At 39.0% G+C, this 26,896-nt stretch overlaps 1 protein-coding gene across 14 annotated transcripts in view; it reads left to right on the top strand.

Moving 5' to 3' along the window:
- The window catches only part of CHRDL1 (chordin like 1), a 135,033-nt gene that overhangs the window by 29,351 nt on the left and 78,786 nt on the right, over positions 1-26,896 (top strand). For all 14 annotated transcript variants that reach the window (XM_061409474.1, XM_061409477.1, XM_061409476.1 and 11 more), the window contains 2 exons: positions 11,079-11,191; positions 13,726-13,819. In XM_061409474.1, the coding sequence (XP_061265458.1) occupies positions 11,079-11,191; positions 13,726-13,819 (207 nt within the window). The remainder of the gene's footprint in view (positions 1-11,078; positions 11,192-13,725; positions 13,820-26,896) is intronic.

Here is a 26,896-nt window from a genome sequence, read left to right as displayed (position 1 = left end):
ACTGTAATGGCGGATATATGTCATTTATACATTTGTTATAACACATAGAACTATCAGAGTACACTCTCATGTAAACTATGTAATTAATATATCAAGTACCAGTTCATTAATTTTAACAAATGTATGACACTAATGCAAGATGTTAATGCCAGGAAAAAGTGGGGGTGATGTGAAGAGGGGAAATATGAGCACTTTGTGTACTTTCTACTTAGTTTTTTGATAAACTTAAAACTTAAAAACAGGAAAATAAAGATTAGAGGACTATTACCAGAATGTCAAAAGTGGTTGTGTTATGGGCTTTCCTGGTAGTCCAGTGGTTAAGAATCTGCCTTGCAGTTCAGGAAACATGGGTTCGAGCCTTGGTCCAGGAAGATCCCACATGCCGCGGGGCAATTAGGTCCATATACCTTAACTACTGAGCCAGCACAACCTAGAGCCCATGCTCCAAAAGAAGAGAGTAGCCGGTGCTCACTGCAACTGGAGAAAGCCCGTGCACAGAAATGAAGACCCAGCACAGCCAAAAATTAAAATGAATAAATAAGTAAATAAATTTTTTAAAATTTTTTATTATTATTATTTTTTTTACTTTACAATATTGTATTGGTTTTTCCATACATCAACATGCATCCACCACGGGTGTACACGTGTTCCTTCTGGTGGTAGAATTATGTATGATTTTTCTTTCCTATATATGTTTCTTTTTAATTGTCTTATTATAGTATAATTCACATGCAGCAAAATCACCCTTTTAAATACACCTAAAACTAGTACAATGTTATATGTTAATTTTATCTCAATTGTAAAAGTTAAAAAATAAATAAAATTTAACAGTTCACCCTTTTTTCATCCTCCTCCAGGGGATCTTCCCAACCCAGAGAGTACAGTTTTGTGAGTTTTGACTAATGGTACCACCATAATCAAGATATAAGCTCCATCACTCTCAAAATTTACTCTGTATCCCTTTATAGTAAAATCCTTCCCCCACCTTAGTCCTTGGCAACTACTTATCTTTTTTCTGTCCCTTGTCCAGATTAAAAATAATTGATTGTAATCATGCAGTATGTAGGGCTTCCCTGATGGCTTAGATGGCAAAGAATCTGCATGCAATTCAGGAGACCTGGGATCATTCCCTGCATTGGGAAGATCCCCTGGAGGAAGGCATGGCAGTCCACTCCAGTATTCTTGCCTGGAGAATCCTCATGGACAGAGGAGCCTGGTGGGCTACAATTCACAGGGTTGCAAAGAGTCAGATACGACTGAGCAACCAACACAAATACAGTATGTAGACTTTGAATCTGGCTTTTTTCATCTAGCATAATGCCTTTGAGGGTCATCCATGTTTGTCTGTATCAGTCTTTCATTTCTTTATATTGCTGAATAATATTCTTTCGTTTGCATGTTTTAAAATTCATCAGTTGAAGGACGTTTATGTTGCTCTCAGGTTTTTCAGACTGACTAAATCCATTTTAAACATATAGTACAGATTTTGGTTTGAATATATGTTTTGTCTTAGTTGGAAAAATACCTAGGTGTGAGATTGCTGAGTGGTATAGTTAAGGGTATATTTAACTTTAGAAGAAACTGCCAAGTTGTTTTACAACCATATTGTATAAGGAGAGCTACAGTTGCTTCATTTCCTCACCAGCACTTAGTATATTCAGATTTTTTGCATTTATCAATTCTAATAAGTTAGTCCTCATGGTTTCAGTTTTCATGATATGTCCTCATGGTCTCAATTTTTCATTTCCCTGATGACTAATGATGTGTGTGACATTTGTGAATCTTCCTTGGTGAAGTGTCTATTCAAATTTTAATCCCATTTTTGAATTGGGTTGTTGGTTTCCTTATTCTTAAGTTTTGAGATTTCTTTATATTTTCTGAATGTGCTTGTGCTCAGTCACCCACTCATGTCTGACTCTTTGTGACTCCAGGGACTGTAGCCCACTAGGCTCCTCTGTCGATGCGATTTCCCAGGCAAGAATATTGGAGTGGGTTGCCATTTCCTCCTCCAGGGGATCTTCCCAACCCAGAGATCAAACCCACGTCTCTTACGTCTCCTGCATTGGCAGGTGGATTCTTTACCACTGCTCCACCCGGGAAACTGTATATTCTGGATAAAAGTCCTTTATCAGTAATGTGATCTGCAAATAATTTCTTCTAGTTGGTGGCTTTCCTTTTTATTCTCTTAACGTTTTTCAAAAGCAGAAGTTCTTAATTTTGATGAATTCCTATTTTATAAAATTTCTTTTATGAATTGTACTTTTGGTGTCATATCTAAGAACTCTTCACCTAACCTAAGATCACAACTATAGTCTCCTGTATTTTCTTTTAGAAGTTTTAAAGTATTGGGGTTTACATTAAAGTGTGTCTATGATACATCTTGAGTTAATTTGTGTAGATGGTATGAGATATAAGGGCTTCCCTGGTGGCTCAGAGGGTAAAGCATCTGCCTGCGATGCAGGAGACCTGGGTTTGATCCCTGAGTCAGGAAGATCCCCTGGGGAAGGAAATGGCAACCCACTCCAGTACTCTTGCCAGGAAAATCCCATGGACAGAGAAGCCTGGTAGACTTCAGTCCACGGGATCACAAAGAGTCGGACACGACTGAGCGATTTCACTTTCAACTACAAAATTAGTGAGATATAAAGTTCATATTATTTTATGTTTTGCTTATGATTGTCCAAGTAGTCCAGCAGCATTTGTTGAAAGGCTATTTTTTCTCCATTGAATGGCCTTTGCATCTTTGTTGAAAATCAATAGAGCCATAAATGTGGGTCCCTTCTCTGTTGACTCTTCATTCTATTCCATTGGCATATTTGTCTAACCTTTTTCTAAAACCACACTGACTTTAAAACTATATTTTTACATTGCCTTGAAATCACATAGCGTGTACCTTCCAACATATTTCTCTTTCAAAATCGTTTTGGTCATGCTGCTTTTTTTGCCATTCTTTAGAAGATGTAGAACTCTCCAGATTATTCATCTTTCCTTGAGTAAGCTTTGGTAATTGTGTCTTTCAAATAATTCATCCATTTCATCTAAGATATTAAGCTAACTGGTGTAAAGTTATTCATAATGTCTCCTTTTTATTCTTTAGTATCTGTAGAATCTATAATGAAGACTTCTCTTTTGTCCCTATATTAGTAATTTGCATCTTCTATTTTTGTTAATCTTGCTAGAAGTTTATCAATTTTACTGATTGTCATAGAAAGCCAGATTTTGGTTTCACTGATTTTTTTCTATTGATTTTTGTGTTCAATTTCACTGACTTCTGCTTTTTATTATTCATTCCTTCTATTTTCTCTTGGTTTATTTTATCCCACTTTTGCTAGTTTCATAAGGCATTGATTTGAGACTGTTCCCCTTTTCTACTGTGAAGAAGTGAAGTGTGAAGTGAAGTCGCTCAGTTGTGTCTGACTCTTTGCAACCCCATGGACTGTAGCCTACTACGCTCCTCTGTCCATGGGATTTTCCAGGCAAGAGTACTGGAGTGGGTTGCCATTTCCTTCTCCAGAGGATCTTCCTGACCCAGGGATCAAACCCAGGTCTCCCGCACTGTAGGCAGACGCTTTACCGTCTGAGCCACCAATTTCGACTATAGGTACTTATAAATTTCTCTTTAAGTACTTCATTAGTTGAATCCCACTAATTTTGATATGCTATCTTTCATTTTCTTTTAGTACAAAATACTTTCTAATTTCCCTTCAGTGACAGGCTGTTTATTAATTTTGTTGCAGTTTAATCACTCCGTCATGTCTGACTGTTTTGCAACCCATGGACTGTAGCCTGCCAGGCTTCTCTGTCCGTGGGATTTCCCAGGCAGAATATTGGCATGGGTTGCAGTTTCCTTCTCAAGGGCATCTTCCCGACCCAGAGATAGAATCCATGTCTCATGCATTGGCAGTCAAATTCTTTAATGCTGAACCACCAGGGAAGCCTGTCCATGGGATTACCAGCATATTAAAAGTGGTTTCTTCTTGGGCTTGAATTGTGTGTATGGAATGTTTCTTTTTTTCCCATATACTTTTATGTTTTTTTTTCTATGTTTTTGTGTGTTTTCCAGTTTTCTACACTGATGAGAAAATAATCAATTATTATAAAATATTACTCTACATTTTTTAGCACTTTATAATTGACTTTATAATTTCCTTCGAAATGGCAACCCACTCCAGTATTCTTGCCTGGAGAATTCCATGGGCAGAGAAGCCTGGCAGCCTACAGTCCATGGGGTCACAAAGAGGTGGACACAACTGAGTGCCTAAGCACATAAAATTGACAGAGTTTTATCTAATGTTTCCACATTAGCTTATAAATATGTAATCCATATTTCATGGATGTTGAAAATTGAGATTGACTGAGTCAGATGACTTGCTCAATGCTACACAACTAAAGCTAATTAGGATTCAGACCCAGGTTTTCTGACTCCCACTTCATCATCCTGAAGAAGTTGGAAATAAAGATTTGAAAAGTAAATTGGAATTTATCTTGTGAGAAGCTGGAAAGAATCACAGAGGGTCTTTGAGGCAGTAAGCAACTTGAGGCATTTATCTCAGTGTAGTTTTAATTTGAATCTCTGATTACTAATGAAGTTGAACAGTTTTTCTGATTTATTGCCTGGTCTCATTTCTTCTCTAAATTGCTACTCATGGCCTTAGATGATTTTTCTATTGGATTGATTGGTACTTTATTTACTGATTTGAATGATTAAAAAATATTCCAGGGAGGTGGTCCTAAGATGGCAGAGGAATAGGATGGGGAGACCACTTTCTCCATGACAAATTCATCAAAAGAACATTTGAACGCTGTTTCCACAAAACAACTTCTGAATGCCAGCAGAAGACATCAGGCACCCAGAAAAGCAGCCCATTGTCTTCAAAATGAGATGGAGAAGTCTTGAGGATACTGTAAGAATAAGACTGAAAACCAGAGGCAGGAGGCTTAAGTCCAAATCCTGAGAACACCAGAGAACTCCTGACTCCAGGGAACATTAATCTATAGGAGCTCATCGAATGCCTCCATACCTACACTGAAACCAAGCACCACCCAAGGGCCAACAAGTTCCAGAGCAAGATATACCACGCAAATTCTCCAGCAGCGCAGGAACATAGCCCTGAGGTTCAATATACAGGCTGCCCAAAGTCACTCCAAACCCATTGATATCTCATAACTTACTACTGGATACTTCATTGCACTCCAGAGAGAAGAAATCCAGCTCCACCCACAAGAACACCAAAACAAGCTTCCCTAACCAGGAAACCTTGACAAGCCACCTGTCCAACCCCACCCACAGCGAGGAACCTCCACAATAAAGAGGAACCACAGACTGCCATAATATGGAAAGGCCACCCCAAACCCGAAACACTGCAATATAAACAAGATGAAAAGACAGAGAAATACTCAGCAGGTAAAGGAACAGGATAAATGCCCACCAAACCAAAGAGGAAGAGATAAGTAATCTACCCGATAAAAAATTCCAAATAGTGATAGTGAAAATGATCCAAAATCTTGGAAACAAAATGGAATCACAGATAAACAGCCTGGAGACCAGGACTGAGAAAATGCAAGAAAGGTATAACAAGGACCTAGAAGAAATAAAAAAGAGTCAATATATAATGAATAATGTAATAAATGAGATCAAAAACACTCTGGAGGGAACCAACAGTAGAATAACAGGCAGAAGATAGGATAAGTGAGGTAGAAGATAGAATGGTAGAAATAAATGAAACAGAGAGGAAAAAGGAAAAACGAATTAAAAGAAATGAGGACAATCTCAGAGACCCCTGGGACAATGTTAAATGCCCCAACATTCAAATCATAGGAGTCCCAGAAGAAGACAAAAAGAAAGACCATGAGAAAATACTTGAGGAGATAATAGCTGAAAACTTCCCTAAAATGGGGAAGGAAATAATCACCCAAGTCCAAGAAACCCAAGAGTCCCAAACAGGATAAACCCAAGGCGAAACACCCCAAGACACATATTAATCAAATTAACAAAGATCAAACACAAAGAACAAATATTAAAAGCAGCAAGGGAAAAACAACAAATAACACACAAGGGGATTCCCATAAGGATAACAGCTTATCTTTCAATAGAAACTCTTCAGGCCAGGAGGGAATGGCAAGACATACTTAAAGTGATGAAAGAAAATAACCTACAGCCCAGATTACTGTATCCAGCAAGGATCTCATTCAAATATGAAGGAGAAATAAATTACAGACAAGCAAAAGCTGAGAGAATTCAGCACCACCAAACCAGCTCTCCAACAAATGCTAAAGGATCTTCTCTAGACAGGAAACACAAGGGTGTATAAACTCAAACCCAAAACAATAAAGTAAATGGCAACACGATCATACTTATCAATAATTATCTTAAATGTAAATCGGTTGAATGCCCCAACCAAAAGACAAAGACTGGCTGAATGGATACAAAAACAAGACCTCTATATATGTTGTCTACAAGAACCCACCTCGAAACAAGGGACACATACAGACTGAAAGTGAAGGGCTGGAAAAAAATATTCCATGCAAATAGAGACCAAAAGAAAGCAGGAGTAGCAATACTCAAAGCAGATAAAATAGACTTTAAAACAAAGGTCGTGAAAAGAGACAAAGAAGGACCCTACATAATGATCAAAGGATCAATCCAAGAAGATATAGCAATTATAAATATGTATGCACCCAACATAGGAGCACTGCAATATGTAAGGCAAATGCTAACAAGTATGAAAGGGGGAATTAACAATTACACAATAATAGTGAGAGACTTTAATACCCCACTCACACATATGGATACTAAACAGAAAATTAACAAGGAAACACAAACTTTAAATGATACAATAGACCTGTTAGACCTAATTGATATCTATAGGACATTTCACCCCAAAACAATGAATTTCATCTTTTTCTCAAGCGCACATGGAACCTTCTCCAGGATAGATCACATCCTGGGCCATAAATCTAGCTGTGGTAAATTCAAAAAAATTGAAATCATTCCAAGAATCTTTTCTGACCACAGTGCAGTAAGATTAGATCTCAATTACAGGAGAAAAACTTAAAAATTCCAACATATGGAGGCTGACCAACACGCTGCTGAATAACCAACAAATCACAGAAGAAATCAAAAAAGGAATCAAAATATGCATAGAAACGAATGAAAATGAAAACACAACAACCCAAAACCTGTCGGACACTGTAAAAGCAGTGCTAAAGGGAAGGTTCATAGCAATACAAGCATACCTCAAGAAACAAGGAAAAAGTCAAATAAATAACCTAACTCTACACCTAAAACAACTAGAAAAGGAAGAAATGAAGAACCCCAGGGCTAGTAGAAGGAAAGAAATCTTAAAAATTAGGGCAGAAATATATGCAAAAGAAACAAAAGAGACCATAGCAAAAATCAACAAAGCCAAAAGCTGGTTCTTTGAGAGGATAAATAAAATTGACAAACCATTAGCCAGACTCATCAAGAAACAAAGGGAGAAAAATCAAGTCAATAAAATTAGAAATGAAAATGGAGAGATCACAACAGACAACACAGAAATACAAAGGATCATACTAGACTACTATGAGCAATTATATGCCAATAAAATGGACAACTTGGAAGAAATGGACAAATTCTTAGAAAAATACAACTTTCCAAAACTGAACCAGGAAGAAATAGAAAATCTTAACAGACCTATCACAAGCAAGGAAATTGAAACATTAATCAGAAATCTTTCAGCAAACAAACACCCAGGTCCAGATGGCTTCACAGCTGAATTCTACCAAAAACTGAGAGAAGAGCTAACACCTATCCTACTCAAACTCTTCCAGAAAATTGCAGAGGAAGGTAAATTTCCAAACTCATTCTATGAGGCCACCATCACCCTAATACCAAAACCTGACAAAGATGCCACAAAAAAAGAAAACTACAGGCCAATATCACTGATCAACATAGATGCAAAAATCCTTAACAAAATTCTAACAATCAGAATCCAGCAAAACATTAAAAAGATCATACATCATGACCAAGTGAGCTTTATCCCAGGGATGCAAGGATCCTTCAATATCCACAAATCAATCAATGTAATACACCACATTAACAAATTGAAAAATAAAAGCCATATGATTATCTCAATAGATGCAGAGAAAGCCTTTGACAAAATTCAACATCCATTTATGATTTAAAAAAAAAAACCCTCCAGAAAGCAGGAATAGAAGGAACATACCTCAACATAATAAAAGTTATATATGACAAACCCACAGCAAACATTATCCTCAATGGTGAAAAATTGAAAGCATTTCCCCTAAAGTCAGGAACAAGACAAGAGTGCCCACTCTCACCACTACTATTCAAAATAGTTTTGGAAGTTTTGGCCACAGCAATCAGAGCAGAAAAAGAAATAAAAGGAATCCAAATTGGAAAAGAAGAAGTAAAACTCTCACTGTTTGCAGATGACATAATCCTCTACATAGAAAACCCTAAAGACTCCATCAGAAAATTACTAGAGCTAATCAATGTAAAGTGGCAGGATAAAAAATCAACACACAGAAATCCCTTGCATTCCTATACACTAATAATGAGAAAATAGAGAAATTAAGGAAAGAATTCCATTCACAATTGCAATGAAAAGAATAAAATACTAAGGAGTATATCTACCTAAAGAAACAAAAGACCTATATGTAGAAAACTATAAAACACTGGTGAAAGAAATCAAAGAGGACACTAATAGGTGGAAAAATATACCGTGTTCATGGATTGGAAGAATCAGTATAGTGAAAATGAGTATACTACCCAAAGCAATCTATAGATTCAATGCAATCCCTTTCAAGCTACCAATGGTATTTTTCACAGAGCTAGAACAAATAATTTCACAATTTGTATGGAAATACAAAAACCTCGAATAGCCAAAGCAATCTTGAGAAAGAAGAATGAAACTGGAGGAATCAACCTGCCTGACTTCAGGCTCTCAAGACAGTATGGTACTGGCACAAAGACAGAAATATAGATCAATGGAACAAAATAGAAAGCCCAGAGATAAACCCATGCACCTATGGACACCTTATCTTTGACAAAGGAGGCAAGAATATACAATGGAGAAAAGACGATCTCTTTAACAAGTGGTGCTGGGAAAACTGGTCAACCACTTGTAAAAGAATGAAAGTAGAACACTTTCTAACACCACACACAAAAATAAACTCAAAATGGATTAAAGATCTAAACGTAAGACCAGAAACTATACAACTCCTATAGGAGAACATAGGCAAAACACTCTCGGACATAAATCACAGCAGGATCCTCTATGACGCACCTCCCAGAATATTGGAAATAAAAGCAAAAATAAACAAATGGGACCTAATTAAAATTAAAAGCTTCTGCACAACAAAGGAAACTATAAGCAAGGTAAAAAGACAGCCTTCAGAATGGGAGAAAGTAATAGCAAATGAAGCAACTGACAAAGAATTAATCTCAAAAATATACAAGCAACTCCTTCAGCTCAATTCCAGAAAAATAAATGACCCAATCAAAAAATGGGCCAAAGAACTAAACAGACATTTCTCCAAAGAAGACATACAGATGGCTAACAAACGCATGAAAAGATGCTCAACATCACTCATTATCAGAGAAGTGCAAATCAAAACCACAATGAGGTACCATTTCACGCCAGTCAGAATGGCTGTGACCCAAAAGTCTACAAGCAATAAATGCTGGAGAGGGTTCAGAGAAAAGGGACCCACTTACACTGTTGGTGGGAATGCAAACTAGTACAGGCCACTATGGAGAACAGTGTGGAGATTCCTTAAAAAACTGGAAATAGAACTGCCATACGACCCAGCAATCCCACTGCTGGGCATACACACTGAGGAAACCAGAATTGAAAGAGACATGTGTACCCTAATGTTCATCACAGCACTGTTTACAATAGTCAGGACATGGAAGCGACCTAGATATCCATCAGCAGATGAATGGATAAGAAAGCAGTGGTATATATACACAGTGGAATATTACTCGGCCATTAAAAAGAACACATTTGAATCAGTTCTAATGAGGTGGATGAAATTGGAGCCTATTATACAGAGTGAAGTAAGGCAGAAAGAAAAACACCAATACAGTATACTAACGCACATATATGGAATTTAGAAAGATGGTAACAATAACCCTGTATGCAAGACAGCAAAAGAGACACAGATGTATAGAACAGTCTTCTGGACTCTGTGGGAGAGGGCGACGGTGGGATGATTTGGGAGAATGGCATTGAAACATGTATATTATCATATATGAAACGAATCACCAGTCCAGGTTTGATGCATGATACAGGATGATCAGGGCTGGTGCACTGGGATTACCCAGAGGGATGGTATGGGGAGGGAGGTGGGAGGGGGTTTCAGGATGGGGAACACATGTACACACGTGGTGGATTCATGTCAATGTGTGGCAAAACCAATACAATATTGTAAAGTAGTTAGCCTCCAATTAAAATAAATAAATTTATATTAAAAAAAGAAAATATTCCAGATATTAATACTGTATTTATATTAATACTTTATTTGTTGGAAATATCTTTTCCCTGTTTCTTGCTTATCTGTCTTTTCATTTCAATTTTGATCATCAGTGCCAACCTTACTGGGTCATTGTAAAGTCAAATACTGCTACTGCTACTGCTAAGTCACTTCAGTCGTGTCTGACTCTGTGTGACCCCATAGATGGCAGCCCACCAGGTTCCCCCATCCCTGGGATTCTCCAGGCAAGAACACTGGAGTGGGTTGCCATTTCCTTCTCCAATGCATGAAAGTGAAAAGTGAAAGTGAAGTCGCTCAGTCATGTCTGACTCTTAGCGACCCCATGGACTGCAGCCTACCAGGCTCCTCCATCCATGGGATTTTCCAGGCAAGAGTACTGGAGTGGGGTGCCACTGCCTTCTCCGAAAATCAAATAAGGAAAGCATATAAAACACTGAGGCCATTGTAGGGGTTCTGTAAATATCGTCTATGCCTCTTTCCTTGATGTACACTAAAATGGATGGAACCTGTGATTGCTCTCGATTTTGTGATTGGGCCATGTTTTCTAACCAGCATATTCTCCATCTCCTTCCTCACAGATTCAGAGACATATTGTGTGTTTCAAGACAAGAAGTATAGAGTCGGTGAGAGATGGCATCCTTACCTGGAACCTTATGGGTTGGTTTACTGCGTCAACTGTATCTGCTCTGAGGTACAGTTCCCAATGGCATGTGATTTCCGCTTTGCTCTTCAGCAGGCAGACATGCACTCAAGTGCCTAGATGGCCTGGGAGCATGGGTGATTAAAAACCTAAAAGAAGTTAGGAGACAGATTGCAAGGAAAAATACACATCTCCTGTCTTTTTCTTCTATTGCTTTTTGGCTTGATTTTCATGGGATCTCACTGAGTATTTGCTGTAGATACTTAAGCGGTCTCTTAGCCGAATGATGTAGGACATGGAAAAAGTAGAGTGCAGGAAAAGGCTCAATATAATGCCTGGATCATAAGACAACATTGTTTTTTAATATCATTTTCAAGACTGGTCGTTAGCTAGGAGATTAGGACAGATTATAAACTGGTTCACTGAAAGAGTGTATTTTATGTGGTTTCAGTGAATGACTATAATTACTAATAGGATTGAGGTGTTGAAACCTTGGCCTGTACCTAGTGAGGATTAGAGTCCTCTTGGCTTGGCCTTGGCTCCTGTCCAGTCACTCAAAGAGGCATTTGGATAGCTCTGCAGTAGACAAAGCAGGTAGTCCCATGGCCGTGACCCAGGATCACAGCTACGGTCCATCTTTCTGAACAAGCCTCTTCTGTCATACGCTAAGCCAGGGTTTCTCAGCCTCTACACTCTTGATATTTGGGGACAGATAATTTCTTGTTGTGGGGAGCTGTCCTGTCTATTGTGAGATATTTAACAGCACCCCTGGCCTCTATCCACTAGAAGCCAGTAGCATCCACCTCAGTTGTGGCAACCAAAAATATCTCAGGACATGCCCAAGGTTACTTGGAGAGCAAAGTGGTTCCTGGTGGATAACCAATGCACTAGGCCAATTGGGAAAAGAGACCTTATACTCGGCCTTGAGAATTGAGAATTCTGAACATGTAGAAAGAATTTTCAAGACCTGCCTCTCACTTGAGTCCTCATGGAACAACTGAAACCCCTCACTAGTGCCCAGGAGTCCTAACTTGCAAGCCTGATTCTTTTGCCATTTGAACAGAAAATTTGGCTTTCAGAATTTTGAGCATGTGGAAACCTAACCTTTAGGCAACATCAGGTAGTTTTAAGAAACTGCAGGGCTCTAGAATCAAGACAGACCAAGTTTCCAACCCTGGCTCTGCGACTTCTGAGCTGTGTTATGTTAAGCAAGTTATTTAACCTCTCTTAGATTCCTTCAGCTTCTTCTTCTTTAAAATGGTATAGTGGTATTACCTATTTCATAGGATTATGACAAGGGTTAAATTTACTAATCTGTCTCAGTGCATTAAAACAATGCTTGGTCATAGTCAATATTTGAGAAATGCTAACTGCTGTAACATTACCATCATTATGGTTATTATTTTTATTAATTTGTATTAGCTCTAGAACAGAAACCAATGTAAAGCATTAAGAAGGAATCAGTTTGACCTCAGCCAGGTGGAGTAGTTTCTGATGTGCTCTGGTGATCTTCAAGATGATACCACCTGGCTCTGAGGAGTGTGCCATATAAGGAGGCTCTGTGGTGTTTCCAAATGTAGTGCTCCAAAAATGTATTCTAGGAAGTACGCAAGAAAAGAAAAAAAGTTGTGCTAAGGTTATTTGAATTTAAATGGCTAGGGCAGTTATTAAACAGAGTATCTAGAGACTGAGTAAATGCCTGGTATGGTGTGATTATGTCAGATTCTTGACCCAATGCATTGGAAATGGACAGCTAAACCTTGGGGACTGAGGCTTTGCTCTCTTCAGGGCAGTGAAAATGTTAATATAATCCCAGTGCCAATGGCTCAAGTGCTAGGCATCTTCTCCCTCCATCATCTTCATCACCCTCTTCCCTCACCAGAGCCTGACAGATATAACCCTTGCTTCAAATGAGTTATGGATGGAAAATGTTAATGCAAAATTGGTTTCCAAGGTCTTCCTTTGTTCTAGCCATGGCTGAAAGCTGTCAGAGCTAGGGATCTTGTCAGTGTAAATCAGACAAGGACCCAGTTGCCCCCTCCTCTAGTCGTACTAGCTAATCAGCTCAATTCCAAACTCTAGCTTGGTCTCAGAAAAATTTTGACTTGCAAAAGAAGTGAGCAGAAGAAGCACTCAGCTTACTGGATCAAGGCAGAGTTATATGGACTCCAGAATCCATGTGCTAGGGCTCTCTCCTTGCCTAGGGGTGGGTAACAGCTCAAGGGACCCATCGCTCATTATCCCTTCCTTCCATGGCATTGGACAGGTGATTATGAAATCTGGCTAGGCTCTGGGAAGAGACGTGCAGAGCTAGGGAATGGTAGAAACATCACAGAGCCAAGTCAGAAGAAGCTTCCCAGTAATTGCGAGAGGCTTTGTAAACTAGGGTAGTAGTGATCCTTAGAAAAATACTCCAATAAATTTATCAGAAAAAAAGAAAGAAAATGCTGATTTCATTCAGTTTCTCGGCAATGCGTTATTCACTGTCTGAGTGAGTCCCTGAATGACTGTTTCCCAAATTGGCATGATCCCAGTGACCTCTGAAAGACATTTATTTTGTTGTCATTTTTGCCTCTTTCTTTCAGAATGGGAATGTGCTTTGCAGCAGAGTCAGATGTCCAAGCCTTCATTGCCTGTCTCCTGTGCACGTTCCTCATCTTTGCTGCCCTCGCTGCCCAGGTAAACCAGTTCGCCTCTTTCTTTCCCAGCTGTGGTTTTCCTTCCTCTTTCTTCCACCCAACCCACCCCTTCTCCCTAATTCCCCAGAAGCAGAAACTTCCAGACAGGAATAACAATAGGACGCTTTCAGGCATCTTGCACCAGCCCCTAAATACTGTTTATATCCCAATTGGGGCACATTCTAGGCTCTAATAAGTTATTTGGTACACAGTAACAGGTCTTCATTGGGCTTTTAATCATTTGAAGGTGCCTATCAATTGAGGGAAAGGAATTTTGGCCCAGAGATTTTTCTGTGATCAACAGCCTCTTCCTGCCATGGGCAGCAGACACAAGGAGAGTTGTAGCATGGAGGCATGTGTCCTATGCAATTAGAGCTGGAATTGCATTTGAGCATAGCTTCTAATTGATGATGGGCTGTTCATAAATCAAAGGAGCTGAACCAGTGAGGTTTATGTCAGTATAAAGCTGCTTGCTGGCTGAATGGTCACCTCCTCCAGACTGTACAGTTATGTATACATTGTTCAGAGTAGCGCTAAGGGGACAGCAGGCAGATACTTTTTCACAAGGCTATTAGGATATCTACCTTCCTGGTTGGCAGCTAGGGTGTTTGTCTGAGGCAGGGGCTCCCTCAGTGATACTTTGTTCATATCTGACTGATGCCAGGCTCCCACACCAGAGGAGTGCAAGCATGGAATGATTCAGAAAATGCCTGTGGGCCCACCAGCAATCCTAAGAAAAGCTAAGTGATCGTCTTAGCACCTGGGCGGTAGAAGCTTTGTAGTCCTATAAGTTGACTGTTTCCCTCAAGGACAGAGTTGGGGTCTATGGGTGGACTTTGAGGGGTTAGTAAATCTTTTAAAATTGTTGGCAGTTTTTGGTGTAACAATGTATATGTGTAAATTCCTTTAGAGAAGATACATAGCTTTATTGGTATTCCTAAAGGGATGTACATAACCATAAAAACATGAAGAACCATTAATCTCCGTCATCCATGGTGTTTTTTTTCAAGTAGTGAGGAACTTCCAGAACTTACAAGAGAGAAACTAAAAGTGTCAGGGCAGAAATGGTAGGACTGAGGCCAGGAATGAGGTTCAGTGACAACTCAGTTAACTGAAATGTTACAGGAACAGAGATTTTGTTGAATGGAGACCCTTTTTGTCCAATGGAGACCCAAACCCTTTTTGTCACCACTTTTATAACTTATGCTTTCTTACCTTGATAAATGGGCTTCCACAGTGGCTCAGTGGTAAAGAATCCACCTGCAGTGCAGGAACCACAAGAGATGTGGGTTCAATCCCTGGGTCGGGAAGATCCCCTGGAGGAGGGCATGGAAACCCACTCCAGTGTTCTTGCCTGGAGAATCCCATGGACAGAGGAACCTAGCAGGCTACAGCCCATGGGGTCTCAAAAAACTGGACATGACTGAAGCAACTTAGCACACATACACCTTGATAAATACACTCTGATGAACATCTGGGATTCTTTCTAGATGTCAGAAGATCATGCCGTGTCACAGGTTTATTATTCTTAGTATTGGTTACAGTAGTATATGCTTTGATATATGAGAGACTGACTTGGCATGTGATCAATCTTAAAGTTATTCTTGAAATAAATCCCTAAGAGAGGTTTACTATTTTTGCATGTGTTTATTTGCTTCTTGGGCTTCCCTTTTGGCTCTGTGGTAAAGAATCTGCCTGCAATGCTGGAGACCTGAGTTCGATTCCTGAGTCGGGAAGATCCCCTGGAGAAGGAAATGGCAACCCACACCAGTATTCTTGCCTGGGAAATCCCACGGACCAAGGAACCTGGTGGGCTACAGTCCATGGGGTTGTAAAAAGAGTTAGGCATGACTTACAACTGAACAACAACAACAACATTTGCTTCTTCTGTTTAAACTGTATTACAAGGGTGTAGCACGGGAGGATTCTTTTTTTTTTTTTTCATCTGCCAGGTTGCCTGTCAAATAACCTTATAAAATCTTATCCCAGAAGTATCTAAAAGTGGTCTAATGTCATAGGAATTGATCTAAATGGCTGTGGAGAAATTATTCTTCCCTAGGAAGGAAATTGGGGCAGGGCCCAGACACAGAGCATAGAGTGGAAGTTCACAGAGTGGAAGATGGCTGTCATCTACCCCAACTGCATAAACGGAAGCAAGTCCTAAGAAAAAGGGAAAGTACAAGTTAGCAGTTCTTTTCAGAGAAAAAGAAAGTATTAAAAGAATTAAGATCATAAGTCCCAGAAATGAGAAAATGGAGAGAAATAAACATCATCATCTTTAAGACTTAAAAGATAGAAACAGCTGTTCATTTTCTTTGCCTTCTTGTTCTTATAGGTCATTTCCTTGTGAGTTCATTTTTCTTTCTAACTGTAACCTTTAACAGTTCTTTCTGTAGGTAGTGGTCCTAAAGTTCCCTAATTCTTATATGCAAAACTGTCTTTATTTTGCCCTCATTCTTAAGTGATAATTTGGCTGGGTATAAAATTATAGATTCGTGTTTATTTTCCCTCAGCCCTTTGAAGATATTAATAAATAGTTTCATGACTTCCTTTGTTTGTGGATAAGAAGTCTGCTTTGATTATAATTCTTTTATACATAATCTGTCTTCTAGCTTTTAAGATTTTCTCTTTTTCCTTTGATGCAAACAAGGAGGTGTTTTGATGTATGATTTATTTTTATTTAGCCTGCTTAGCATATGACTTTTTCCAGCCAATGGACTCACATTTTTCTTCAATTTCAAGTCATTATTTTTGTGAAAAGCATATTTTCTTCTATTTTTTATCATTCTTAGCCTTGTCTTCGGTGTATGTCATTGCATTTCATTTAATTTAAGCTCTGTGTCTCTTAATGTCTCCTTTATTTTTCTCCCTAATGATATATTGGTATACTCCCTGTAATGATATATAACTTCAACTTGGCCTTCCAATTCATGAATTGTTTCTCCAGTTTTTTCATGCCTACTATTTAGGCTGTCTGTTGGGTCTAGTTTTATTTTTTAAAAACTGTATTTCCACCCATTTTTTAATTATATGTAAAAAATATCTACATATTGCCATTTTGTAAACCCCTGTTACTGTTTCTTGAGGTCTTGTTCTCTTATTTATGGCTTTAAGGTATTTAAATATTTATTTAAAGTCTATTTCTGATTGTTTAAATATGCATATTTTCAGGTGTGAATTCTCACTTTTGTTAGATTTCTTGATAGCTTTCCTTAGTTCCAAAGTTCCCCTTGTTTTCTAAAATTTTTGTCTAAAAGCTCATCATCCATGGGTTTTCTCTTGCATAAGTCCTTCCTTTTCAGGCCTTGTAGCTTACTTAGCATTAAACCAGGTCGTATGTTGGTGTCCCACCTTGGACTCCATCATGTCTGGATAGTCTGCTTCTACCTCTGTTTTCTTGTGCAGGGCTACTCCTTGGACTGGGACCTCAGCTGCAGCTGCCTTTCTTGGGCAGTCAGTCCATGCGAGAGAATGAACTTGGGTGGGCAAACTATGTCAGCCCGTGTTTACATGTGAAGAGTGGGACTATAAGTTCTCAGACTTACACAGAAAGCCATTTATAGGCCATAGTTCTTGCTCAGCTGCCTGGATATAGCTATCTATATCTGGCCCAAACTGCCAGTGGAGCATATCGTGTTGGCCCTCATTTATTGCTGTACTTTCCTTTTGCCTGTGTTTTATTTAATAGAGTTTCCTTTTGTTTCTAAGGATGATTTTGCAGTTTTAAAGTTTTATTTATTTATTTTTACTTTTATATTTCATCTCTTATTTTTCTTTGTTTGGAAAATAGCACAGCATTTTCTCATGTGTTCTCTCTGCCATATTGACCTGGAATGCAAATCAGCAATTCTTTCTTTCTGTTGAAGATAAAACAAAAATAAACAGGTTTAAACTATAGCAGAGAAGAATGGAGTTTGATAAAAGAAAGAACTTTGGGACACAGTGATTGTTAAATCCTAGAATAAATGACTAAGGAGAATTTTAGTCTCTTTACTGCCTGTTTCTGGAAATAAAAAGATATCCATCCATCTGAGATAGAGTTGGCATAGTTTTGCTTTGAGACAGGGCAGTGGATGTGATGACTTCTCTGTATTCCTTCCACCCCAATTATTATTAGGCATGAGGAAACTCATGCCTTCAGGGCCACAGGAATGTTTGGTCAAAGGAAGGGGCTCTAGTTTTGTGTCTTAACCCAATGGAAAGCACTGTGATGAAAACATCTTCACTGAAAAATAGAATATTTAAAGCCAAGGTAATGAGCAAGTTCTATATCAAAAAGGGAAATCAAATAAGGGAGCCATACATCCAAGGTTTTATATACAATCTTACAGCCATATCAACTTCAGGGAGTGTTTACTTGGTAGTGATGGACTTGGTGGGAAGGTCCTACCTGCCATGCCTAGAGCCCATCTTCCACTGTAGGAGACAGAGGAGACTTCAACCCCTGTCTGTTTCTGTGTATCCCATGGCTCTTACTTTGTAAACTTCTTACCCCTTGAAATTCCCAAGGTTCTCACCTGAATTTGAGCTTGTCTCATGTAGCTCCTGCTGAACCGTGGAAATCAGAGTATGCAGACTGCTTTTCCAGAATTACCAAAGAGAAATCTAAATCAATTCTCATGAAGAGCAAGTGAAAACTTTTTCTCCAGCACTTCCCTTGGTCTCCATGGTAGAGGTTAAGTCTTGATCACGAACTACAGGGCTCTACTGGGGCCAAAGTGGGTGGTAGTACAGGAAGGGTAGAGCATTCTTAATAAGAAAGTCAAGACTGTACTGGAGTCAGAAAGGTCATTAAATTCATCCCAGTCTCTAAACAGGAGTCAATCTATTACCCCTAATGAGAGATTTGTTGGAATGGAATTTCATATCTTCTTTTTTGGAGGGAGTTGAATGGTAAAGGGGAAAAGGGGAGAGAAAGAATATGACTTGTTTCCTTCTGTTCTTCATGTATAATTTTATCACCAAGAGATGACTTTTGTAGTGATTAGGAGCCTAAATCATGTAATTATGTAACAGTTTTCTTAATTAGTCATTCCATTAAGAATTTGTTATTCAGAATGGATAAATATTGGTTCCATTAGAAATAGTCCAACATTCCTGGGTCATTAAAGAGCTGTTATAAATTTGCCAAAATATCTGACTTGATCTGTTATCAGAGACTTAATCTAGTGTTTCCTTTAGGCTAGATGTGAAGAGGTTTAGTTCTATGATATGGTTTTAGTAGAGAGAGTGACAGTGTGATTTTGCCAAGAGAGGCACTCCTCACCCCAGTCTTTTACATTCCAGTTAGGTTAAGGAAGCACCCTTTCCACAAATGCCCTGTGCTCCCATAAGGAGATGCTGGAAGTCCTATGCCATTTCTCTCTCAACAGGAGAGCTAGCTAGCTAATATAGGCATTTCTGCTATAATGCAATATGTGCTTTTCTGAAAATCCTCCCATTCTGCAGAACTGTACACTGAAAAATAACAGGGCTTAAGGAAAAAACAAAATTGGAGCAGACAACTCTGAACTTGTGCAACTTTGTAACTAGAGTACTAATAAAACAACTATACTAATAAAATACTAGTGTGGTTTAAAAGGCATCTTAGATTTCTAATAAAAAAAATATTACAATAAGTAGAGACTTCATCCTTTAAAATGGTGACTTTAGCTTGAAGGAAGGAGGTATAAGAAAGAGTTGAGGCCATTGAGTTATAGAGACAAGAGAAAAATGCCCAAGATCAGAATCATGTGATAAGCATTTGGAAGACCAAGCATATGGCCAAACTAAGCCAGAACCAAGGAAGAATGTGTGGTGAATAGCAATAGGATAGAGTACTGTGTCCTTTCATGGTTTGCAGAATTTCAGTTGTGTTAGTGTATACTTGGCATCTAGTTACTGTCTCTTGATGGTGCAAAATACGAATTTGCTAAGAAAAATCATGTCTGAACCAATGCAATTTCTATTTTACATCAATATCATTTTCTTATCTACCACTTACATATGAACATGTTTGAATTACACAAGTCTATACCCTAGCAGAAACAGACTATGTAATATAGGAGGTAGCTATGTGGCATTTGGCCTTGGACAGTTTAGAGTGAGGGTTGCAAATCACTCAGCCACTCTGAATCTTTTCTTTTGGTCTATAATCGCTGCCCTGTCTGCACTGTGTATTCCTATACATTTGTATAAAAAGAGGAGTCTAATTGTAGGACTATGTCAGTTTCCATGTCTGTGACTTCCAGTGTTTCAGGAATCAAGTAGACAAGTCTTTTTAGCTCCCTCCATTTGTTTTTTTTTTTTAAGGGCAAAAGTTCAAGGGGGAGATGTAGCTATTTTTTTGTTGTTGTGGTAAAGTACACATAACATAAAATTTATGACTTTGCAGTGTATAATCCGTGGCATTAAGAACATTCACAATGTTGTGCAACATCACCACTAACCTAGTTCCTGAAATTTTTTACCACCTCAAGAAAGGAAACTTTGTACCCATTAAATAGTCACTCCCCATTACCCTCCTGCCTTAGCCCCTGGCAACCACTGATTTGCTTTCTGTTTCCATGCATTTTATTATTCTGGACATTTCATATAAATGAAACCATAAAATATGTGACCTTTTGCATCTGGCTTCTTTCACTTAGCATAATGTTTTAAGATTTATCCATGTTGTAGCATTTATCAGTAATTTATTCCTTTTAGTGATTGAATAATATTTCATTATATGGATATACCACATTTTGCTTATGCATTCATCAGTTGATGGACATTTGAGTTGTTTTTACCTTCTGGCTATTGTTAATAGTACTATGAACATTCAGGTGTAAGTTTTTGTGTGGCATATGTTTTCTATTATTTTGAGTATATACCTAGAAGTGGAATTTCTGAGTCACAGGGTAATTCTGTGTTTAACTTATTGAGGAATCACTTCCAAAATTTAAAGCTATCTCATTTTTTTATGATTCATCTCTGCTGCCACTTCATGTTTGCTGCTGATTGCTGCTGTTGCCATCATCCATGTTTGATCGCCATTGTGCTCTTCTTGCTCCTTTTGCTCTTTTCTGAATTCTGTATTCACTTGCCTCCTGGGTTTGATTGAAAAAGATCAACTCCTTTTACATAGTAACAGCTAATTAGCATATTATTTTCCTTCAGTAAGGGAACTACGAAAGTCATAGTATACAAGATGATCAGTCAAGGGTCATTTCTTTTCATACAAAAGATTTGTATTTTATGGCTTTGAGGGATCTTCATTCCCTGACCAGGGATTGAACTCAGGCCCTTGGCAGTGAAAGCACCAAGTCCTAACCACTGGACTGCCAGAGAATTCTCAAAAGATTGGCATATTTTTAACAAAACTCTTTCTGAGTCCAGAGCTATCCAAAAGCTTGAGGATTCTGGAATGTTGGTCTCTGGGATAGCGAGGTTATACTTTATTGTTGTTATTATTATCATCATTGTTAGCATTCTTATACTGATTGTTGAGAAGTGGCCACAGAGATATTTGCTGTTAATCAGTAGGCCCTCCATGTCTATACTGACTGCCCTGTTACCTCTCAGACATCTTTCACTGTCTTCCATGCTTTATTTCCATTATTTTCCTCATACACTTGTTCCCTGAACACTGCAGAGTATAAAGGGTTAAAACTTCTCCAGGAAAGTGGCACTTAGCTTGCCTTGTGCCAGGTGAGGTGATCTTTGTATCTCGTAAACCCTGGGGATTTTAGTTGCTTTTTTAAAAAGAATACGATTTCCTATTTGTATTTGAGGAGCCCTAATGCCCCTGGAGAAGGAAATGGCAACCCACTCCAGTACTCTGGCCTGGAAAATCCCATGGACAGAGGAGCCTGGTAGGCTACAGTCCATAGGGTCACAAAGAGTCGGACATGACTGAGCGACTTCACAAAATATGCCATATAAGAACAAGACATTTAGGACAGATATGGCTTTCTGTCGTGGTAGACCACAGCTCTTCTATTTCTTTCTATGGATGTTAATCAAAATTGGCCCCACGCAGAGGTGAAGAAGGTGGCGCATTATTGAGGAATACTGAAAAGCCCCATTTGTCTGAAATAAAATCTTCCATGTGCTTGTTATATTTTTAAAAACCTCTACCATTACAATCACTCTTCTGGGTTAAGACACTGTTTCCCAAAGTTTGCTGCAGGGAACATAATTTTATGGGATAATGATAGGGTTAACTAGAGAAAACATTTATATGGTCAAATAGACTCAAGAGTTTCTGGATTAGAGAAAGATAAATAGGTTTCTTTTTTTAAAGATAGGTTTCTTTTAATACCAGACTTCTCAGAGCCTTAAATATATTAATATGCATTATGAATCTATAAGTGAGAGTATGGGATGCAGTATTTTCCAAACTTATTCAGCCATAGAACTTATTTTTGGCTGTGTGTGCCACATGGCTTGTGGGATCTTAGTTCCCCAACCAGGGATTGAACTCCACAGTAAAACTATGGAGTCCTAACCAGTGGACCTCCACAGAATTCCTGGGACCTTTTTTTTGTAGAGCATTTTGAAAGATTAGTGTTCTTTAGTATATGTTTTAGGAAGTCTTTGGATTGTGCCATTCCATTTCTAGAAGCTATTTGTAGCAACAAGCTATTGAGAATTCCATGGACAGAGGAGCCTGGTGGGTTATGGTCCATGGGGTCACAAAAGAATTGGACACGACTGAGCAACTAACACTTATTGGTAAATATAGTATCTTAGTTTGGAGAAGTTCATTTGAGTAGCAAGCTGTTTTAGAACAGGACCTCAAATTCATGTTACCCAAACTTTAGCGTGCTTAAAGGGATTTGATAAAATGCAGACTGCCCTACACTAAAATTTCTGATTTGTTTGGACTGCTGAGGGTATTCTGCATTTTAAACAAGTACCTCAAGTAATTCCGTTGTACTTGAATGGTGGATGACATAGGGTAATAGGGCCCAGGGGAAAGCTTGATAAAGGAGGTCAGGAGCACAGCCTTCAGAGAGCAGTCCTGGGCAAGATCTTGGAGTAGAGGCCCCTGCACATCTGCAAAGGGCCGTGGGCAACTTGGCAACATTGTTTCTCTGGTCATGGGGAGCACAAGCACACCAGAAACATACTTTGCCTATGTGACACTCCTCTCGGATCAACCCTGCAGTGACATGTACTCACTGTTCCTCTGGCTGGCCTCCCTACTCTCCCAGAGTTCCCACCCAACACTTTTCTCTTTTGCCATCGTCCACATTCAGAGCCCCTGGCTCTCAGGTCCAGAAAGAAGGACCCTCCGTGGGGAGCTCACCCCTTTACCCCACCCACTGTCCATGACTTGTTGGCGAGAAATGAATGGCATTTCTCGGAATTAGCCCAGGAATTTCTGCTGATAAACAAATGAAACTCTCAAAGGGAAAAGCAATCAACATAGTTTGAAATAAAATCAGTGTTTTCAGCTTAGTCTGTTTTCAACTTAGTTTGAAATAAGAGTCACATCTAGGGTATTTTAAGGAAAGGATTAGTAAAATGTCCTTTAGGGAGATTTCTTCCTGGTTGCAGGGCTGATCCAGAGATTAGGGCCTGCTTTCTGAGTAAGCAGAACAGGAGATGATTACCTGCATTTCCTATGACCTGTCCAGCCAGCAATGTGTCAGACTCCTCCTCTTCCACCCTCCTTCCCTGCTAAGTTACCTGGTACCTGAAATGCTGTTATTCTTAAAGCTTCATCTGTTCATTTCAGACTTTGATTCCTGATAAATTCATCTCTCTTTGGAGGTGATAACTCTTATTAATTATTTTTTTTAAACTTTTTATTTTTATATTGGGGTATAGCCAATTAACAATATTGTAATAGTTTCAGATGAACAGTGAAAGGACTCAGCTATACATATACATGTATCCATTCTTCCCCAAACTCCCCTCCTATCCAGGTTGCCACATAACATTGAGCAGAGATCCCTGTGCTATACAGTAGGTCCTTGTTGGTTATCCATTTTAAATATAGCAGTGTGTACATGTCCATCCCAAACTCCTGAACTATCTTTTCCCTTTAGCAACTGTAAGTTCATTCCCTAAGTCTGTGAATCTTATTAATCATTTTTCATTTGACCAGCACACAAGATTTAGAAAACAGAATCTGATGGTAGTGAGTGGTGGTGGTGAGCTGGGGGAGATCCTGAGGCCACTAACCACAGGGGCGAGAGCTGGGCAGGTGTGGCGGGGGGTGGGGTAGGGTGGGGGAGATATGAAGGAATAAGCCAAGGAAATCAGGCTTTCAGTTCAGTTCAGTCACTCAGTCATGTTGGACTCTTTGCGACCCCATGGACTGCAGCACGCCAGGCCTCCCTGTCCATCGCCAACTCCCGGAGTTTACTCAAACTCATGTCCATTGAGTCAGTGATGCCATCCAACCATCTTATCCTCTGTCGTCCCCTTCTCCTCCCACCTTCAATCTTTCCCAGCATCAGGGTCTTTTCAAATGAGTTAGTTCTTCCCATCAGGCTTTACCTTTTGTATAGTCCTGCGGAGAACAAGCCTCTCTGTATTGTCAGGGATAAGTTCTTTATTCGTAGCAGAAGGCACAGTGATTTCTAGAATGAGTTGCCAGCTCTCAAGTTTTTCACTTTGGTGGTGTTAACTTAAAACCAATATGGTACAGAAGTAACCGAATATCCTTGCTATCTGTCGCCTAGAGCCAAAGGGTTTCACTTCAGGGTTTTGGATGCAAAAATGACTATAACCCAAAATTTTACCAGATTATTTGCAGCCACTAAGATAAATAGCGGTCTTTATTAGAGTGATTTTCCTCTTGATTTTTTGTATCTAGATTTTTACACTGTCAGCTATTCCCTCAAAGTGATTTTAGAAACTGGTGGACTGAGAGTATCAATTATTGAAACCTGTTCCAAAATCCACCTCCTCACAGGACTCCATTTTTTTGGCCATAAATGTAGTCTATTTTAGAAATATCTTAATGTGTTGTCTCTTGTCTTTGCCACATACATGCTAAGACCCAGAGAGTGGGAAGTGATCCAGCAATAGGTATGTGGCTGCTGAAACAGGGTTATATTTTTTTAGGGCTGCACTCCCTGAATTGGAGAGAGGCTATGAAGTATATATACTATATCTTTAAAAAAAAATGGATAAATCAAAGTTGTCTGCAGGAGGGGGATGAAAAAGGTCGTTTGGATATTTTTTTAATTGAGTAGAAAGGGAAAGACATCAAACTTGGGAGTAGAGATTATTTTTAAAACAGAGAGATAAGGTAAGTGTCCGTGCAAGTTTAGTTTTTATCTCCTTTAGCAAATTCATGCAGCTTTGATGTCTTCACATTTATGAGATCATGCCCTCAGGGATCTAAGGTCAAATCAAAGACCACACTTACCACCCTACCTTTTATAAGCTGTATTCCTTCATTATTTTAATAGGCGAAAAATGAGGGATTAGGGTTAGGGAGCAGAAGGAGCAGGGAAATGTGGCTTGCTTTCTTCCTCACTTTGTTTCTCTATTTCCCTGGCTCCCTCTTCCTTCCCTCTCTTTAAAAATCTTTTTATTTGTGAAAATTTTTATGGAATAAAGTATACATATATTGTAACAAAATTTCCAATTTTAATCACTTTCAATTGTACAGTTCTGTGCCATTAAATGCACTTATATTGTGTAACCCTCACCACCATCCATATCGGGAATTTTTTCATCTTCCCAAACTGAAATTCTATTCCTATAAACCACTCCCCATTTCCCCTCCCCCAGCTCCTGGCCACCACCATTCCACTCTCTGTCTCTGTGATTTGACTCCTCTAGGCACCTCATAGAAGTGGAATCATGCAGTATATTTCTGTGTATCATGTGTATGTGTGTATTTCTGTGTATCATGCAGTATATTTCTTTTGTGCCTAGCTCATTTCACTTAGCAGAATGTCTTCCAAGTTCATGCATGTTGTACCATGTCTCTTTTTTAAATGGAAATGACAATGGAAAAGAAATGTGAGAAGGGGCTGGTGAAGAATCTAGCAAATGTTGGTTTTCTGAGCATATTTTTCATAGGATGAGGGAGACCACATCATCTTTGACAGTGACAGACATGACAACAATAAGTCCCAGTGATAACTGTGTGAAATGCTGGGTTTTGAAAGACAGACATATTCCTTATTAATGTTCCCCAGGGAATTTCAGAGAGCATCATGTAGTAGGAGCTGATTTCCAGCAGGTTTTGTTATCTTTTGGAGAAGTCCTTAGGGGTACAACTGTTTCCCTGTTTCCCTTTACCTGGCCTCCTCTCAGATTGCTTTTTGAGGGCAATCATGTCTGGAGCTATTTGGTATGGTTTTATTAGAAAGATTACAAAGGGGTTAACTAGAGTATCAAACCTATGAGGCAATGTTGAAGGGAAAGTGAAATTACTGAGCCTGGTGAAAGAAAGATCAAAGGGACTTCAACAAACTTCAGAAGGATAAATGTATTTTAGAGCATGCTGATCAGCTTTCTCCTTCCATCTCCAAAGGGTAACAGTGGGCAAAAGTGAGCCTCAGCAAAAAAAGTTAGGTACAAGGAAGTACTTCCAGGCGCAAATAAGGTGAGCAGAAGTCTTTTTAATATTTATTTTTAATTGAAGGATAATTGCTTTACAATTTTGTGTTGCTTTTTGCCATACATCGACATGAATCAGCCGTAGGTATACACATGTTGCCTCCCTCCTGAACCTCCCTCCCACCTTTCAAGGTTGTCACAGAGGACTAGGTTGAGGGGAGCAGAAGTTTTTTGAAAGTCAATATATTATACCTCAAGCCTACTGCTGAGTAAGAGGAAGATGCACCTATGTGCACAAATAAACATAATGCAATTCAATTAACATGAGGGTCGAAATAGACAAAACTATATTGTAGAGGGAGGTGCATAAAAGTAATACAACTATAATGAAAACTGAGGCAACAATTGTCCCAAAAGTCAGGATGGTGGTTACGTCCAGTGGGGAAGGATGGAGCCTTCTGGGGTGTTGGCATTGCTGTCTTTCTTGACCTGTGTGGTAGTTACAGGGATGTTTGCTTTCTAATCATCAGTTCAACTGTACATTTATGTTTTAGGTGTGTCAGTTGTATTTCCCAGCATAGCATAT

The sequence above is a fragment of the Bos javanicus genome, chromosome X, assembly GCF_032452875.1.
Source record: "Bos javanicus breed banteng chromosome X, ARS-OSU_banteng_1.0, whole genome shotgun sequence".
NCBI lineage: Eukaryota > Metazoa > Chordata > Mammalia > Artiodactyla > Bovidae > Bos > Bos javanicus.
Note: the sequence above shows the minus strand (reverse complement) of the source record. Positions and strands in the feature narration are given on the sequence as shown.